The sequence below is a fragment of the Engystomops pustulosus genome, chromosome 1 (assembly GCF_040894005.1).
Source record: "Engystomops pustulosus chromosome 1, aEngPut4.maternal, whole genome shotgun sequence".
NCBI lineage: Eukaryota > Metazoa > Chordata > Amphibia > Anura > Leptodactylidae > Engystomops > Engystomops pustulosus.
The window spans coordinates 81,618,010-81,638,617 of NC_092411.1; the positions used below are offsets into that span (position 1 = coordinate 81,618,010).

At 41.8% G+C, this 20,608-nt stretch overlaps 1 protein-coding gene across 1 annotated transcript; it reads right to left on the reverse strand.

Moving 5' to 3' along the window:
* Positions 1–4,289: 4,289 nt before the first annotated feature.
* Positions 4,290–11,768, reverse strand: CRKL (CRK like proto-oncogene, adaptor protein). Its single transcript, XM_072145277.1, has 3 exons — positions 11,145–11,768; positions 9,190–9,655; positions 4,290–6,172 (listed from the first exon to the last, which is right to left on the reverse strand). Exons 1-3 carry the CDS (start codon positions 11,453–11,455, stop codon positions 6,038–6,040), a joined length of 912 nt encoding a protein of 303 aa, XP_072001378.1. The 5' UTR covers positions 11,456–11,768; the 3' UTR covers positions 4,290–6,037.
* Positions 11,769–20,608: the final 8,840 nt, after the last annotated feature.

Here is a 20,608-nt window from a genome sequence, read left to right on the forward strand (position 1 = left end):
TTTTGCCAAATTAGGAGGCCAATATCCATTTCACACTTTGGTGTACAGACCTATATGACTTTTTATTCAAATATTCATGGATGGGAAAAATGGCAAAAAGTGTCAATTCGACAATTTTGGTACCATTTTCAGTTACGGCTTCGTGGCCGCGGAATAATCTTTTTTATATTTGGCTAGAAAGGGCATTTTGGGACATGGAGATACCCAACAGGATTACGATTTTTAAGTTGTTTTTTTTGTGGGTGTTCTAGGGAAAGTGGGGAAAGAAATTAAAATTTTCCTTTTAGTTTATTATAATTGTTACATTTCATTTTTCTATTTCAGAACCTCTAGGGTACTTTGGTGCCCATAGGAAGCAATGTTAGGTGTCATGGTTGGGTTCAACTGTGGCACTTAACTGGTTAACTGCTGCAATTGGTGCCAGCACCAACCATGGCAGTAACAGGCGGGAGTCAGTTGTATTATACAGCTAACAACCGCTGTGTATGGAGAGCTCTCAGCTCTCAACATACACCCCTGCAGCAACAGGACATTATAGTACACCCTGGGGCACAAAGGGGTGATTCCTACTGTACATATAACATTTTGCTAATAGTTACTACTTAAAGAAAACTAAACTGAAAAAAAAAAGTTGACAAATTTTAGAAAGAAAAAAAGTCATTAATAAAACAATTCTATTTTGTCTCAAGTGTCATAAAAAAGAAAAATTGTTATATGTAAAGCTTATCCAAAGATAATTTAACCCCTTCCCGACACACGCCGTAATAGTACGTCACACGTCGGATTCGGGTACATGGGAAGAGCTCATGGGCTGAGTCCTCCCCATAGCCTGTAAGTCTTTGCTGCAAGAAGATGATGCTTGGCTACTCCATTTAAGTAATCAAACATGTACACATAGGCATAGGTACTGCCCCATGCATGATGTCATTAGCATGCCAATTGAAACGCATTTGATTACTTACCAATCACGTTTCACTGCAAACGCAAATACTTTTGGGCCAAGGCATGCCCCATTGGGCTAGTGTTGCGATTGTAAACACAGCATTAGTAGTACGTCTGACATGTAGAGTAACAAATGTGCCTATACTGAAGACTCTACACATGACTGCTGAAGCCCATCACTGCCTTCAGTGGTGCAAGCCTGCATTGGATTGCATTACTGATGTGACATCAACTCAGTGAGGGAGATTTATTAATCTGTCCACGACAACTGTCTACACCACATTTATAAAGGGTTTTAGACAGTTTTCTGGCTCGACAAAAGGGGTAAGGACCCAAAAAGGGGACACGGCCTTGTGCCAAAGAGGTCTGGCTAACCTGACAGAATTGTGTCCTAACTTTCTGGAGTAAAGTAAGACAATTTAGGCCTAGACAGTCTTATACTAGGACCGATTAATCATCCAGCATTAGACACTTTTATAAAGGTGGTGCAGATTAGGACTGTCTAACTTTGGACCCTTTTTTTATAAAATCTGCCCCAGTGTGTTTACTTACAGACCAGCGATCCAGAGGACTCCTAATACACAAAAAATTAAAGGGTTATTCCCATTTCGGCAAATTAATGTTATTGTTTGTATGATGAAAAATGAAACATTTTTCCAATATACTTTCTGTATCAATTCCTTGCGGTTCTCAGGATCTCAGCTTGCTGTCATTCAAAGAAAGCTTCTATGTTTACTTCCAGTGGACAGAAATCTGACCATGGTTTCACAGGTGCACAGGTTTCACAGGTGCACTATTCGTTAGTATCACAGTAACGAGAGCCGTCAGTCATAACGAGCCTTTCACCTGTGACCAAGGTCAGATTTTTGTTAATTGGAAACAATGAATCTTCCTATAGAAGGATAGCAAGCAGAGATCTAGAAAGCAGTGAGGAATAGATACAGAAAGTATATTGGAATATTGTATAACTTTTCATTATTCAAACAATAACATTTTCTGAAACTGGAAGACCCCTTTAATACATTTTATTTATACACATAATGGAACCTTCATTCTCATAGGCTTTGGGGTTCCAGTGGTGGAAAAACTACCCCTCAGATACTCATCTATCCTGTGAATAGGTCATAAGATGCAACTTTGGGGGAAAAAACCCCAGAAAAACAAAAAAACAACAAAAAAAAAAAAAAACACAAAAAACACACACACACACACACGTGTAAAACTCTTGTGCGCACTAAGCATTATAAAGCCTTAATATTAACCATCGTCCCTATATTAGAGCATTAGAATACCTTTCACCACCGGGATGTTTAATTGTTCCCAAGTCTATGCATAGAGAAATTTCTAAAAAAATACTAGAGCTTAAACTAGGGTTGCAAGAAGTATCGAAATCTCTGTACTTTTGCAATACTTTCAAAGCCAGAATGGTTCAATCCCGGGTTTGTGTTACTTGCGGTACTGAAAAAGACTTAACTGTTTAAGACTCCTTGTGTAGAGGTGTCGGGTCAGCAGCAGAGCAGGGACTACGTCATCAGGGCAATATCACTATCTGTCCATACATGATCTCTACATCTCCCAGGGCTTACCCAGACACCATTTAATTCAAATTAAATAATTTTTTGCCCAGCCCGGGATTTGAACACACGACCTCCACTCTACCTGCCATACCTACCTACCTTCACTGTGACACAGGGTTAATGCACTGGTATATAGAGATGGATATTCTCAGAGATCTCTCTTTATATCACATTATTGTTACTATTTAGGATATAAGTTAAAATGTATAAAAAAAACCCTCAGATGGGCATGTCTGGTGCTCACCTGCAAAAATGTGGCCATATAGCCTGTGATCAGTCCATATTGTATGAGTTTTTTTCACGTCCGTATTTCGTTTTTTTTCACATATGCAAAAAAAATTAAAATAAAAATCTAATCTACTTTTTGCCCTGCCGAGTTAGTTTCCTAGCAACATTTGAGAAAAAAAACCCAAAACTGTCTGCATATGGATGTCGAGCATGTGCCGTCCATTTTTTTTTGCGGATTCATTGACTTACATGTTGACCACGTAACTCCATAGGAGACAAAATAATGCATTCTTCTCAATGTCTATACATCAGTGAAAAAAAATAAAAAAATAAAAAAAATAAAAAAAAATATATAGTTGGACATGGAAGCAGACCAATAGGAAACAGTGTGTCAGTTTGCCACCCGCAAAAAAAGTAAAGCATACAGACATAAAAAACACCTACTGATCACTTAATTTACATTTTATATTAACATTACCAGGACAACCTTTACAATACAGGCAGTCCCCGGGTTACATACAAGATAGGGTCTGTAGGTTTGTTCTTAAGTTGAATTTGTATGTAACTCGGAACCGTATATTTTATCATTGTAATCCCAGCCAGAACTTGTTTGGTCTCTGTGACAATTGGATTTTAAAAATGTTGGGTTGTCATAAGAAACAGGATTAACAATAAAAGCTTCATTACAGACACCAGTGATAACTGTTACATCTGATTATTGTAGCCTAGGGATAAAAGTACAATAAGTTACCAATATCCAGTGGTCCGTTTGTAACTAGGGGTCGTATGTAAGTCAAGTGTTCTTAAGTAGGGGACCGCCTGTACACATACCGTATATTCCGGCGTATAAGACAACTCCCCTACTTTCCTGTTAAAAATATAGAGTTTAAGATATATTCGCCGTATAAGACTACCCCTTTTCCAACAGCCAGCTCCCCCTGTATATTGCCAGCCTGTACCCCCAGTGTACAGCCAGCCCCCCTGTATATAGCCAAACTGCCCCCCCCCCTAGTATACTGCCAGCCTGTACCCCCAGTATACAGCCAGCTATTATACAGCCTGGCGGCCCCCCAATTGTGCAGAATGCCGGCCCCCAGTTTGCATCCTGCCTCCTCCCCCTCTATATAGCCAGCCTGCTTGGCACATTAATAATACAACAGCTTCTCACCTTTCCCGCGATCCACCGAAGCTCCGCTGCTACACTCCGGACGGCGGTGACAGCTCATTGAGCGCTGGCGGCTCACAGAATATGAAGTCAGCCGCGTGCTGACGTCATATTCTCTGCGACGCCGGCACCCACAGAGCTGTCACCGGCGGTCGGAGCGTAGCTTCGGTGGATCGTGGAAAAGGTAAGAAGAAACATTACGCCGGTATATACGGTACATATACTAAACAGTCAAAGCAGTAAAGCTTCTCCTGGCAAACCACTGGTGACCGTTACTGATCGCATGTGTTTCAAAGGAAAATTTGACAGATGCATCCCATCCATTCCGTTGGAACCTGGATAATTTTGGTAGGATCAGACAGAAAGACGACACGGCATTTTCTAAGAATATAAGTCATTTAATACTGTTAATTTTACAGCACAAAAAATAAAACTCAAAAAGCTATGATCTCTTCCCCCTTCAAGAACAACAAAATCAAGTTAAAAAGCAAACACCTACAATACCATGTATTCTATGTAACCTACTGAGACACATGACCATCACAGGCCGCCCCTCTGAACAGTTACAGAGAAAACATTGCGCAGGAAGAAAACCTGCTGCTCATGAACTTGACGTCAACGGCTTGAAAACAGTTAAAAATGTTAATTACACTGAAACCGAAAACTTAAAATCCCTCCTGTAAAAGGTAGATACAATATAAAATTACAATTTACAAGCAAAACAAAAATGGCACAGACATAGTTTAACCTCCCTTTACAAAAATAAAATGAGACATTGCCCTCCATTAGCAAAGTGCCCCAAGTGACAGATTCCCTTTCGACATTTGTTGGATTCGTAAACAACCAGAAGATTAATGTAAATCAAATGCAGAGCGAAGGCTGAAGCAGGGACTCGTGGCCATCAGCTGGGACTGTCCCAGAACCAACACAAGCCATCATTAAGCAGCAAGGAGAAGCAATGCTCCCATCACAACCTGATCTGGGTCACCTTGGCAGAAGATTACAGTTGTGACACTGAGCAGGCCATGTTCTCATTCCTCTCGTTGCCTATTCGATTTAAGACACCCAACTCAGGAGTCAAGGCAATTTCCCTTTGCATAGTCTTTTTGCAGCGTTTCAGGAAAAGTGGGCAAAACAAGATTCAGACAAATTTAAGGAGTTGGCTCATTGTGTGAGAATCTGTTTCCTCCTTTTGTGCTATTACGCTGCAGCAGAGCACTAGTGCCCCCTGCAGAAAAAGGTCAACAAAGGAGTAAAAATGAATGGATCTGGTATATCCAGACAACCAGAATACATGCATAAACTGAATATGAGAATTTTAAGAAATTATTGACATTCTGCAATGGAGGGATTAAGCCATTAACAATTTTGACGATGGAAACCAAAGAGTCTAGAAAAATCACATTCACTAAACAGAGATACCCTAATATCTACCTGCTAGACACCTCACAGTACATACGGATAATGGCACCAAGTCGAGAGAAGAATCACACTGCAAGAGCGCAATAGAAAAATGGAATATCAATGATCGCCGGAAGGACAAGTAGGAGACTTCTGCTGCTGCCGGGATGCACTCTGCATTTGAAAGGGGAAGTAGTCATCTAAAATTCCTGCACAGAACAACAATCGCCATGGTTTGCAGTATAAATAAAGGCCTCAGTTTAACTATCGCACACTCAGATCGCCCCACAAGCAACAGGGACTATAGCAATCACAAATAATCTCTTCATTATCAGAAATGATAATATTTGGTAGCAACGTGTCCATAAAAAAAAAAAAAAAAAAAATTCTTTAGGCATGATTTCAAATTGTTCAAGGGGGAATAGAAAAAAAATATTCCCCTAAGCTCAGAATGGCACCAGATATTGTTCTCCAACAGGATGAGTGGCTGGCAGCACTGAACTTAAGCTTGTTCAGACCTTTAAAACTGTGGTAAGCAGCAGCTTTGCTTTATGGACAAACACAGCTATGATACATGCGTCAGTAGGTGAACTCTGCAGTGTGTGTGTTATTTCAGAAGTGTCAAATAACCAGGCAGCTGAAAGTCGTAGAATAAGCCAGGGAAGCTTCAGAAGACCTGGAAGGAGGAAAGTGAATAAAACAAGCTATGGGGAGGTTACACCAGTCACTCAGCATCATCCGGGTTCTGAGGGTCAATTATTTTCACATGTGTGAAGGGAAAAAGCCCTTTTCGGCCATTAACTTCTCCTTCCCACTGGCCGTTAATATTCATGCGAGTAACTTTCACTAGGTCACCCACCTGAAAAGACAAGAGGAAGAGGGAAAGAAAAAAAAAAAAAAAAAAAAAAAAGGATTAAGTACACAATTAAATCAGAAATATAATGCGTGCACAAAACAAAAAAACCCACACAGAGTAAAGGCAATAATCTCCAATAGTAGACAGCTTTTTTAACTGTCAAAAATATACAGGCTGTTACTTACTAGATATAGGTTTGTTATGTTGAATTTGTAGGCAAGTCAAAAATGTATATTTTATCATTGTAACCCAAGCCAAAATTGTTTTGGTCTCTGACAATTGTATATTAAAAATGTTGGGTTGTCATAAGAACCAGGATTAAAAATAAAGCTTATTTGCAGACACCTTAAATAACCTATATAGCTGATTATTGTAGCCTGGGGCTAAAGTACAGTAAATTACCAATATCCAGAGGTCAGTTTGTAACTAGGGGTCATCTGTAAGTCGGGTGTTCTTAAGTATAGAATCGCCTGTATAAGGGTACAAGACTAGCAGCTCATTAGTACATGATGGTTTTTATGCAAACCTACTCCCGGTCAGAACTGGTGTAGTTTTGCATGAAAACCATGAAGTTTTAATGATAAACAGTTAGTCTTATTATATACATGAATAGGTCGCCGGTGTATGATAAATCTCCCATGGGAGGCCCTACCGAGGGGAGAGATGCGTTTTTTTTTTTTTACATTTTCACCATCATGTCATTCTTATTGGCCAGTATGGATCCAGAGTAGGGAAATAAATAGGGCTTGAAATCTATATGGCAATAAGCATCATAAAGTCATGGAGGCTGAGAGAAAGTCAATCAGTCCCAAAACTTTGCCTGACGTCCCTACCCGCAGACACACAGCTCCCTGGCTTTCCTGAAGACGTACACGTTTCCAAAATTCTGACACATGTGAGGTATTATCAAGGGTTAATCACACACTGCAGTTTCACCGTCAGTGTTGTCCTTTCGATGGGACAGATCCAGCCTCCGTGACTTTATGATGCTTATGGTCATAATGGAATAAAAGTTATTTTTTACCACTGTGGAGAAATGCAGGTCAACAAGAATGAAATATATGCTGGTGGTGCCAAAAAGGAAAAGGTTTTTAGAGTAGCTGAAAACCCCTTCAATACATGGTTAGAAAAAGAATATTTGCAGGTGGTTACAGCATGTTATAGGCACATTCTGAATCCCTACTCCATCATATGGCACCTGACAATGACCTATACTGACTGGAATCGTAAGGGCTCTACAGCAACAAATAACATATACAGTTTGATGAAAAATAATCACACTACTAGATATGATCTAACGGGTTCTAAACGTGCCAGTCCTTTTTAACCGATTTCTCAGAAAACTAATTTTGGGTAAATACAATGAATAAATAAAGCCATTTTTGATGCATCACTCATACAGATGGTTCTATATTGAGCCCCGCAATAATCTTGTAGTAAAAGGATAACTTTGGAAAACCGATAATTGAAAAACAGTGTTCTGCCCTGCCCCCCCCAACATTTCTGCAATCTGTGTCGACCTGTATGCAATAGACGCCATTCATACTGTACTTGGAGGATGACAAATAAAAGACGTTTAAGAGCACTTATTTCAGTACAACTTCTGCAGAAGCTTGGCGCATGGCTGCCATTTACAACCCACAACCACAATTGGCTTCTACCAATATGAGGTGGTTTCTTATTACAATCCGGAGAATGAAGATGTCCTTGGGAAAATGCTACAAATACAGGCCCCAACTTGCTTCCCTCCTTTACTATATGTCCTTGCTATTATAAGACACATGTATGGAGCCACACCTTCAGACGCCTGGAGGTAGCTTGCTGTGATCTGCTGCCCATTGGTTAGCACTGAAATCATAGCCCCGAGGGAGAGAAAAGTGACTCAGAAAATGCCACACAAACCTCCGGGTCCCACCTGAGAGCACGTACACATAGTATTCATGTGAGTCAATAAGGTACTACCGGGCCATGTGTCACTTCCTCCTTACTATGTATTTACTGATAACTCCAGCACGTTCTAGTGACTGACTCACTGACAAACTGCTCTGCCCAATAACCCAAGTCTCTGATAGACTTCTGAAAGAGCATATTCATGACCTTAGGGTGGGAAAGCAAGCGGAACATAAAAGCTACATTTAACTTTTACATGTGTCAATAACTAAAGCCAAATATCTCACACAGGATATTATTCACTCCAGTTACTAAGAGTAGGAGGACTACAGGAGGCCTATAGATGCTATACTGTCCTCCTCAGAGCTTAGGGATGGACAAGTCATAGTGTAAGCAGCAAAAAGAAGCCTTATACACACACTTCCTCTATATATAATATATTATATATAGAGGGACATTCAAGCTACTCGCTTGTAGCTCAGAACAGAAAACCTACTTGATAATTTTCCAAAGTACTTAATTTTTCTCAGCTAGCAACCCAATTACAATAGTAACCCCATGAGACTAAAGTCATTATGTTACTAATTGGCACACTTGATATAATAGGACAGAACAGACCTACTTACAAGGAGGCGGATTAAATCTTCATGAAGTAATTTTTCCAGAGTTAAAGGAACAATTCAATACAGATAAACTTAGAAACATCAATTATGAGAGGAATCTCTTATTCCCCATTTGCAGCATGTCATAAAACTGACAGCTAAATCTGTAGCTATACAATAAAGGGTTAATCTGAAAGGGTCACAGCTTTAAAACAGCTTTCAACTTTGACCAAAGGCAAAGTACAGAAGTCCAGCTCTTCCAAAGTCAGTCAATATCAGGAGGGTCTGTCTTAGCTTGGGCACCTCTGGGTCCCATTGTTAGCAGTGCACAGGAACAGGAGAGTAAGTGGATTATTTTAGCTCCATTCTGTATTAATCTCTGATGCTCAGCTATCTCCAACTATTGCCTTCTACTCTTTAGAGAAGAAGTGCAATGACCTGGAAATCAATAAGCCATTAACTTTTTGCAATGAAAGTAGAGAATCTGTATGTAAGTGACAGGTCTGCAATCATGTACAGGACTCTTACCTCTAGCGCCAGGGCTGTCTTGTCATAAGCACAAGGTACTCGCTTCTGAATGGCTTTAGCATAGACAGGTCCATTCTGTGTGGATGGTAATGGGGTGATGACGGCGCCTGGAGGGGTAGAAGATGCTGGAAGAGGGCTGGGAGTCTGCGGCTGAGCATAAGCATGTGCGGGCTCAGGTATGCCATAGCTATTTGAATTCCTGTTTCCCATCATTCCTTGAAGAAATACACGAGGTAACTTCTCTACATAGGGCACCGGAATCATGCCAACACGACCGTCCTTGTTTCGAGCACTCCACCATTGTTCCTCAGGCTTTTCAACAATTATTAAAATTTCCCCTTTTTTAAAAGGAAGGTCCTCCGCATCATTACCCGGGAAATCATAAAGAGTCCGTACACACTCCAAGTTCTCCTCCGCTGCATGTATACTAGAGGCAGGACCGGTTCCAACAGGGGGACTTGGATACCTGTTAAGAGCATTGAAGAAATAAAAATGAAAACTCAGCCAAATATATTTGACTCAGGTCAAGGACAAGCAGAACTAAATGTGACACTACTTCCAATGTGTCTTTACTAGAATCATGGGTGATCGTTCAACAACCTGCGTGTCAAGGAAGACTTAGAGCTCAGATAATAAGGAGCTAAAATCCAGTAATCGCATTGCATGGATGAGTTTAGCAAATGAATACAATGACTAAGAGCCAAGTAATTAGATTAGCAGATTAGGAAGAGCTAAACGCATCAGTCTCAGATTATGCCAGCTGCTTGCTTGATTCCATATGTCTCTACAAACTCCCGACACCTTGATAACTTGCCCAGCTGCCAAAAGTGATGCAATGCAGCGGCCAAGAGAGCAAAGTTTGCTGCAGTCTGGAAAGTATTCCGTGATGACTGAGGTCTAGGGGAATTGACAACTTCACAGCAGCAAATCAATCCCAACAAGACGGAAAATAGAACTTGTGCCCTTTACTAACGCTGTTGTCCCAACACATCCAATATCCCAGACTATTGATCTGTTTAATTGTAAGCATCAGCTCCAACATCAACTTGGCAGACAGCAGCAGATCAGCAGTTTACAGCAGCAATCTCTGCATCAGCAACTTGTTTTGTATCAATGAGCAAAGTAGGGACAAACAGGGATAAGGGTGCCAGCCGCATACATGCCACTGACTATTTACCTCAGAGGAAACACAGAAAACCGGGAATGCCCAAGAATGGAAAACAGTGCTGACAACTATAAACCTAGCACTGCCTGTGTACACAACGGAGGCCAAGAATTTACACAGCGCACCAAGCTGCCCCCAACTATTTACTTAAAGAAAATTCGGGGGCAAAACAATGGCTTGAAAATTTATACTGTTTAACACTCAAGATAGACTTTACAGGAATTACAAACTCAACAATGCTACAGGAGAACAGGATGACTGAAAAGAGGTTGAGGAATGGAATTAAAAACCTAAGGTTAAAAGGAGAAAGTTCACCAAACTGTGTGCTATGTAAATAATCTTTCCAGGAACATAAGAGTTGACACTTATGCCATAGTAGAAACCTCACGATTAAGCCAAACAAAGGGAGAGTTCTAGTAATACATGTACTCTGGCCACAGCGTTAGACCACTGAAAGTCCAACCACAGGACAGGATCAAGGGTTTCCATTTAATCCTTTTCCCCTATCCTGCGGACTGGTGGTAGGTATGACTACTGTAGGTCTAAACACAAGTGATCACCAGAACAACTATCACTGTGTGTCATATGTCACAGTGCAGGAAGACACATGTACTGCTACTACTTGATTCTCTTCTAGGAACCTTTATGGAAACCCTCATTCCTCTGCCTAGTGGATAAGTATTAGTGGGAACCCCCTTTAAGAGATAGAAGCTAAGCTTAGGCACTTCTCAAGAATGATGGGGTCACAGTGCAGGCACTGACAGCTGCCACCATCTATAGCAGGACTCACCTGGGCGCCGGCTCTATCAGCGTGGTGGTGTCCAGGTAATGGATCTTGTAGAAGTCTAGAAGAGCCGGTAAGTTGTCGAACTCCTGGTCCCCGATCTTGTAGCGCCGCCCGGGCAGGGAGTTGATGATGTAGTGGGAGACCCGCGAGTTCTCCGACACGGACAGCACGTGATCCCCGGGGCAGGTGGACGAATCCCGGACCAGGAAGACGCCGTGCCGCTGTCCCTGCAGTCGCGTCTGCGCCTCCTGCCGGGACACCGGCCCGAAGTACCAGCTCGAGCGGTCCGAAGAGTCAAAGCGGGCGGACGACATGATGGGTGCAGTCGCCTGGGACAATTGGAGATAACGGTTGTGGGCAGGGGGAGGGTGTGCAGGGGCAGGCTACTGGCACGCTGCGGCCTCGGCTGCTCTGGGTTTCATGGTCTTGGCGGAAGCTGCAGGTCCTGTCAGGCCCGCGCGGTCTCTATGTATCCCTCCTCGGGTCCCCTCCCTGCTCTGAGCTGCGAGACTACTGGGGAGACAGTAAAGATGGCGGAGGGACTGCAGGCTTTCACATACAGCCAAGCGGATACGCGTCAGCGCCGAGTAGTAGCCAATCAGGAGGCGCCTGCTTCGACGCTATTGGATGGCGACGCCGTCATTTCACAGTGGGTAGACGTGAACGCGCGTTTTCATATGGCGGTACAATCAGGTACCTGGTCAAGTAGCCAATCGGAAGCCGCACAACTTTGACGTCAGCTAACGTTAAATGATCACTCTTTCTATTGGTTGCCAGCCCCTGCAGGGTGTTCTGAGCGTGTGACGTCAGCGTCATTCGTAGATTACATCAGTCTTTAAATTTAGGGCGTCTGATAAGTAAGTGTAGGAAGGAAGTACTCCAACATGAACAGCAGGCTCTGCTCACTAACAGTGCGTTCACACGTTCAGTTTTACAATGCGGTTTCCAAAGCTAATTCAGGTTTGGATCATAATGAGGCAGAACATTACTGAGAGAAGCCATCTCTCTTCTTTTTTTTCACTCCACTCCTTGTTTGGACATCAAAAACTGAAGGTGTGAACGCACCACAGAATCAGCAGTGAAAGAGGGGAAATGTACAAATATTAAGAAAAACATGAATATCTTTACAATCCACAGAGAATCATCCGCTCCCCTCTTACATATAGGAACCAGAGATGGGATCCTGAGCAATGGATTTCCCGAAAAATAACTTCCAGAGATCTTTGATGTCATGGGATCCACAAAACTAACCTACCGTCCTCTTGTCAGATAATTATTCAGACAATTCCTTTAAGTTATTAACAGTGGGCACATATAATAGTCCATATACTCTTATAACACCCCGAGGCTGGTCAGGAAGGCTGAAGCTGCTCCCACCTTGTGTCCCATCCTTCCCCCTTAGCTGCTGTGTTCATTACTATTCTGGGAATTCTTGCAAAAGTTGTTCTAAAAAAAAAAGTTATTTATAAACTTATATTCAGTCACTTCAATGCAGTAGGTTATACACGTCTCCACAAATAGCTGCTGAGTTCACATCTACGTTTGGCAGTGTCTGTTACTTTCTATTATAAATAGCAGAAAAAATAGCGCAGCAGTCCATATCTTTTGTCCGCTGTTAATTATGGATGAGTAACAGAGTCTATTAAAGTCTATGAGGAAACCGGAAAAAAAAATCTTTAACTGCCCATTGAAATAAATGGGAGACAGATTCTGGGTCTGGGGCGTAACTAAGGTAGTAGATGTGCTCCATAGCAGATGAATGGGACCCCTTAATGAAGTCCAGTGACATTGAGTTAGCCCCTACAGTTTAGGGGCTAACTTGCTGATCAGTGGGGCTCTCTCCGTGAAGTGAGGTCTATTTTAACCCTGCTGTACCGCAGATGAACAGAGCAGCCAGTCCAGCTTCCACCTGAGTGGGTAGCATTTCTGCCTTGCAGTGCAGGGGTCCCGAGTTCATGTCCCATCCAGGTCAACATCTGCAAAGAGTTTTTATGTTCTCTCTGTGTTTGCGTGGGTTTCCTCCGGGCCCTCCGGTTTCCTCCAACACTCCAAAACATACTGTTAGATTGATTAGATTGTGATCCCAATGGGGACAGGGACCGATTTGGCAAGCTGTGTGCTCTGAATAAATAAAGAATTTATTTCTGCTCTATTAATCTCTACCGGCTAATGGAGGCTGACAAGCATAGTACTTGTCTATGTCTGTCAGCGCCACAGAGATGAATAGAGCAGTCATTCTTCCCCTCCCCCCCCCAACAATGTAAACCCCTTATCACTGGACAACCCCTTTAAACATAAAAACTACATATTTATTTACATATTAAAGGGGTATTCCCAACTGGGCAATCACATTTAATTAAATTCATTTGCCATATGTAAACATTTTTTGAATTGGCTGTTATTAAAAAAAAATGTTCCTGTGTGGTGAAGATAAGTTCTCATAAATGTCGCCATGTTTTCCCTTAGAAACGAGATAACTTCCTCAGATACGATCACCTCACACTCTGGAAGCGGCGTCCAGACATGTGCAATTGAGTCCTGCCAGACCACCAGGATTCAGCAATCATTACCACAGGACCGCTGGGGGACATACAGTAACTCCCGGACATTTTATATACAATAACCTTTTGTTTCTTTGTGCAATCTCTCTATCAGAGGTGGCCGTATCCGAGGAAGCTATCTCGTTTCTAAGGGACCATAAGACTACATGCATGAGAAATTATCTTCACACAGGAACATTTTTTTAATAACATCTAGTTGAATAAATGTTTACATATGGCAGATTAATTAAACTTAAATGGGTTATCCAGGTTTTAAAAATTACTGAGGGCAGTACTGGGGCGGGCAATTTACACATTATAAACATGTACTCACCTCGTCCCGCGCCGCGGCCGGTCTTCTCTGTGCGCCGGTTTCATTACAAGGGCGCACAGGGAGCTTCCGGACGGCCGGAAGCACCCATCCGACACCATCTCCCAGCGCTTACAACGCTGGGAGATAGGGACGGATGGGAGGACCCGGCCACATTGCGGAAGCTCCCTGTGCGCGGCTCCCTGGGACCGTGGCGCGGGACAGCGCCGGAGGAGGTAAGTAGATGTTTATTATTTTTAAATAGCCCTCCCCAGCCTGGCCCTCACTAGTTTTTAAAACCCGGATAACCCCTTTAGTACATCACTTTAAAAATTAAAAAAACATTTATTTACAGAGAAAAGGCAATGGAGCAGCACAGTAATCTAAAGGGCTAATTCCCACAGTTTAGAATGAAAGCAAACTCTACTCTCAGATAGGAAGAACATTAATAAAAAATAATAATATAGAAGTAGCGCTACTGGAAAAGTTGGTCTTTATTCACCCAAAATGCAGGTGCAAAATTTCAGCCCCTCGCTGGAGCTATTTTCAAGCATTCTGCAATGTATTATTCAGATTTATTTATACACTCATTATGGGGCACAGTATATAATTATATTTACCAATACCCCCCAGTTAATTAGATTCTGCATAATTAAATTACAGTGGCCAGTCAAACTTCCATAAAATCAGCAGCATTATTACAGTGCTGTTCTACCAACAAGCATGAATCAGACTGTACACTGGATTCCATTTACGGAGCACAGTGCCAGGACTCCTTGCATCACAGTAAAATATGATGCAAGGAGTCCGGGCACTGTACTTGGTGCCACATAAAAACCATGCGGATGCAGATTTTCTGCTAGACAATCTGCCATGTGTGCACATAACACAAATACTGCACAGTAAATGTGGAAAATACACTGAGTAGCACAATAGCAGTGTAGTTTGAGATTTATCCTAATCCCATACACACCTTGCAAAGGTTGTGCTCTGTCCACAGAAGTATTAAACACATCAAAATGAAGCTGATTTCAGCTGGTTTCTAATGCTTGCAGAATGGCTGCAGAACTAGCACTAGGTAAATTCCACAGCTACTGTATATTGCTCTGTGTGATTCTCTGTTATTACACAATACATTACTCTGAACCTCGGTGCAAGGAATTAATAGTCACATACAGTCCAGGCATAGTATCAATTAGCATTAGCCAGTGCATACCTTGCAGATGACACATCGGCTGGCGTAAGTATTAATCAATTGAGGAAATTTGTGTATTTTAATAACGATCATTTTACCTGTTCCAGATCCAGTGTTGCCTTGCTGTCATCCTTTGGTTGCTCCCTGCCTTGCTGAGGACCAACGTGGTGACCAGAATAATGGCCGTTGGTGGATGTGAATGTGAATGTTATCTTGTACAGCAAAGCATTGATTTCCAATGAGAAAGAAGTTTCCAGGACACACAGAGAGCAACTCAAAAAACATTTGTGTCATAGGCCATGTCCATTGCTAGGGGTGTAACTAGGAGAGGCCGGGTCTCATAGCAGACTTCTGAATGTATTTGTATACTCACACATGTGAGTTACAAATCACACACATTTATTTACTTTTATACATAGACATGCAACATAAACACACACACACACACACACACACACACACACACACACATACATACACAAAACCATGCAGCATATACACATCATATTCAGGCACACACACAAAATACACACATAGATACAATGCCATATACAGACAAACATACAGTTTCACACAAATATAAAACATTTACAGTACCAAAAATCCAGAAGTTGAGGCCCCCTGACGCTGTGGGCCCCATAGCGTTTGCTATGGCTACCACCCCAATCATAGTATACTATTAACGTTAATGGCTTCCCACATAGTGTAATGCCCCCTTCTTGGGGTTAACCCCCCTATGGACCCATATAATACCCCCTCATAATCCCCCCCCCCTTTTTGTGGCCACACACTCATACATTGCCATAGCTTTTTGCACTCCTGTCCTCCAGCCCCCTCATATTGTGGCCTCCTTTCCTCCATCCCCCCTTATTATGGCCCCCATCCTCAATCTCTTTCATTGTGGTCTTCCATGGCACTCATGTTGTGACCCCTTTCCCTCATTCCCTAGCAACAGTCCTGCTTCCTCTTTTTCTTCCGCTTGGAGCTGACTTGGAGGAGGGGACGGGGCCATCCTAAGGGAGTAGCTACCTCCATACATGTTGGCTTAAGAGAAGCAGACACATACGGAGATAGCAGGAAGCTGGTCCAGATGCCTTGGTTGCTCAGATGCTGTAGTGTAGGGGACCAGCAAAAGCAGGGAAATTCAGGCCAGTCTCCCAGCTGCCTGCAAGAGCAATGAAAAACCATGACTGTCCCGGAGCTATGATTCGGAGCTATGGTAACTTGGGGCAGAGGCTAAGCTGCGTTCAGTGAAGAGATCTCCCACCCCAGTGCACAAAGTCCAGCTACAATCTAAGAAAAGACAATGCATTTTTCACAGTCCTGCCGCTATTTGCGCACACACACAACCAAACATTTTGTTTCACTGAAATTCAGGGTTGTAACCCAACAGTGTCTGCATCTTTGTATGGTTAAAAATTACTGACATGTTCCTTGCAAATTACCTCATATTAAGAGGCAAGTTATGGACACCAATATAAGTGTGCATATCACTTCTTCATATTTTCCCAAAACAATTACCGAATACTTAATAGATCAGACAGATTGCTTTTGAATGTTACACTAAGTAACCCTATTCAACTTGCATTTCTTTTATTGGCTGCTTGGAATCTCAATCCTGCCGCCAACCCATCTACTGAAGTACTTGCTAATCTTTATGGTTTCTTTATTGAAGCAACAACGGCCTTCATCCCTTCAGATTTTGCCACAGATCTTTGCCAGATTCTACCATTGAAAATATTTTCAAACTCATAAATGATTTCCTGTGGTTGAGAGGTAGATTTTAACACTGGATTTCCATGTCTTTTGTAAACAAATCATTAACCCCTTCCTGCTGAGGCCCATTTTTTTTCCATTTTTCACTCCCCACCTTCAAAAATCTATAACTTGTTATTTTTCCATCTAAAGAGCTTTATGGGGGCTTGTTTTCTGCATAACAAATTGCACTTCATAGTGATGGTATTTAGTAATCCATGCTGTGTACTTGGCAGCGGGAAGAAAATCCAAAATACAGTGAAAATGGTGAAAAACCACATTTGCGCAGTTTTCTTGTGACCTTGGATTTTATGGCTTTCACTGTGCGCCCCAAGTGACATGTTTACTTTATTTGGTTGGGTCGGTGCGATAGTGGGGATACCACAATTGTATAGCTTTTATAATGTTTTCATACATTTACAAAAATTACTGTATATACTCGTGTATACAAATAAAATGTACCCACTTAAAAAAAAAAAAAAAAACTTATATACTCACCCTCCGTCAGGGTCAGCGCGGCTCCCCGATGTCAGCGCTTCCCGCCTTGTGAGTATACAAGTTTAATTTTTTTAAAGTGCTGTGGGGGCCATCTGTATACTACATGGGAGCTGGCAGGCTGTATACTACATGGGGGCTGGCAGGCTGTATACTACATGGGGGCAGGCAGGCTGTATACTACATGGGGGCAGGCTGGCTGTATACTACATGGGGGCAGGCTGGCTGTATACTACAGGGAGCTGGCAGGCTGTATACTACTGGGAGCTGGCTGAGTATATACTACTGGGGGCTTGCTAGCTATATACTGGGGGGGGGGGGGAGGAGTCCTGTGACCAATGCATATCCCACCCTCGGCTTATACTCGAGTCAATAGTATTTCCCAGTTTTTGGTGGTAAAATTAGGGGTCTCGACTTATTCTCGGGTCGGCTTATACTCAAGTATATACGGTAAATCCTCCTTAACGGAAAAAAAAAAATTGCCACCTTCTGGCGCTATTAACTTTTTCATATATTTTTGTGTTTTTCTGTGTCCCTGGTTGCCTCACCGCTGTATGTAATTGTGACGTAATTTTTTTCTAACTTTTTCATACTTTGGTGTACGGAGCTTTGGGTAGTGTAATTTTTTTTGCGAGTTTTGATGACATTTTGAATGCTTCTATTTGTAGGACCGCACGACCTTTTGATTACTTTTTATAGAATTTTTTATATTTTTCAAAATGTCAAAAATGTGCCATTTTTGACTTAGGGTTCTATTTTCCATTACAGGGTTAAACACAATGAAAAAAATGTTATTATATTTTGATAGATTTGGCATTTTGGGATGCAGGGATTCCTAACATGTTTATGATTCTTACTGTTTGACTTTTTTTTAAAAAACTTTTTATTTACCATTTTTCAGACCCCCTAGAGTACTTTCACCCTAGGTTGTCTGATTGATCCTACCATTTACTGCCACACTACAGTATGGCAGTATATGGGGATTTTCCTCCTCATTCATTACAATGTGTGAATCGCACATTTTAGTGAATAGATCAAAACAAGACAGCAATATGCAGCAAACACTTACTGGCTATGGAGAACGCTCAGCTTGTGTATCTGTAAGCAATACATATAGTATTAAATATGTAATAACAGATTTATTACTTTTATGGAATACATTTTCAGGACATTTCAGAATAGTCACAGCAGAAAGCATCCAATGAATCGCACAGTCTGTCTGGTAGCCAAAGAACATTTATTATTAAAGGCTTTGGGCACCAGTATTGTATCAAGTTTGCCACACAAGGCTATGCAAGGATGCAACAGGGTAGCTCAAAACAAATCAATGTACTAAGAGCCTGCAATTTGTTGAGAGGGTAAGTCTGTGTGCTAACAAATTACAAAAAAAGGGCAAAGGATGGTAAAAAATAAAAATCCAAACATTCATATATTAAACAACTGTCTTGATGCAAAGGATTATCTGCATCATGCGACTGTGCAATACAATGTGCAATTCAAGTGCTGATATGTTATTGTATCACATGGTAAGAAATGACCTCTACTTGACAATGAAAACCAATGTCACCATCACGGTGGCTCATTCTGGTCCTGCGGTTACAATGTCATTTACTTCATTCCTGTGACCAATTTTGTGGTCATGTAAAAGGCATAAATGTGCAGGAGCTAGCAGAGTATTTAATACCAGCAGCTGATACTTCCTTTACAAAATTACCTGCATGTGGGAGGTTCTTACAAAAAAACTGTTGTTATCTGCAAGCAGTATGTAATAGTGCAGGAGGAGTTTGATGTCCTGTATTGTGGGTAAAGATTCAGCATAACTCATAATTTATTCCCTTATATCTATAGTTTTGCTCTGCCGTGAAAAAGTCACTGGGGCAACCAGTTACCTCTGTATGAATAGTGACACATGGAGTTCAAGAATTTGTGATTTAAACAGCGACTATGCCTCCTCCATGCCATGTGGACGTGGAGGGGTCCTAGAGGTTGGACCCGGAGTAGTTTTGCCCGCCGGGTGGCATCTAAGCCTCTTGTTCTATCTGGCACGGGAGCACTGGCGCATGAAAACTCTCCCCCTATATAGCCATCTGCTCAGATTCCTAGAACGTGTAGCCTGTAGATTGATTGCATTTTCACATTGACAGGTTCCATTGAACATTCTGAGCGCCCCATCAGCCTTCCTGATATGTCTGTTCAGCATATACTTGTTCTCCATGGTGTAACAATTTTGTTCTGTTTCATTTCCGCTATTTCTCCTACAAATGTGTAACTTAAACAATACCAGGGTGTTTTCATTGTCATTATGTAAGGGATGTGTCCTCGCTCAGCCTTAAAGGGGCATTCACATTTAATTTAATTCATCTGCCATAGGTAAACATTTTTTCAATTGGGTGTTATTAAAGAGAAAAACATCCCTGTGTGAAGATAATTTCTCATAAATGTTACCATGTTGTCCCTTACAAATGAGATAGCTTCCTCAGATACGACCACGTCACACTCTAGCAGCAATGGCCAGACATGCAATATTGAGTCCTGCCTGACCATCTGGGTTCAGCGTTCATTACCACAGGATGGCTGTCTGACATGAAGTAACTCCCAGAAAGACAACAACTTTTTGTTTCTTTGTGCAATCCCTCCAGCAGAGGTGGTGGTATCCAAGGACACAGTCTTGTTTCTAAGGGACCATATGACTACATTTATGAGAAATTATTATTCACACAGGTACATTTTTTTTAATGACATCTAATTGAAGAAATGTATATGCATGGCAGATTAATTAAATTGAATGTGTATGCCCAGATGAGAATATCCCTTTAAATGATTGGACACTCACATAATGTAAAGACACACCATATGTATTAAAGGACTGTTGGCAGGAGTAAAGCGATCGGCACATGACTGTGGGCAATCCATAAATCGCGGTCATGCACTGGACAATATGTTGAGGACAGGCCTCCATGATTGTAGTTCTGTGGGGAAACAGGGACTCCATGCATCAGTAATACATGATGAAAGGAGTCCTGTTCTCTGTACTGTGGTTGGTCCGTGAATCACAGACTGTGCCACCTCAGATTTCACAAACTGATTACAGTGTAAAGTCGCATGTTTCTGGTCTAACAGAGAAAAAGGTGCAATACATAGTTTTTTTGAACAGACGGCACAAGGCTACACA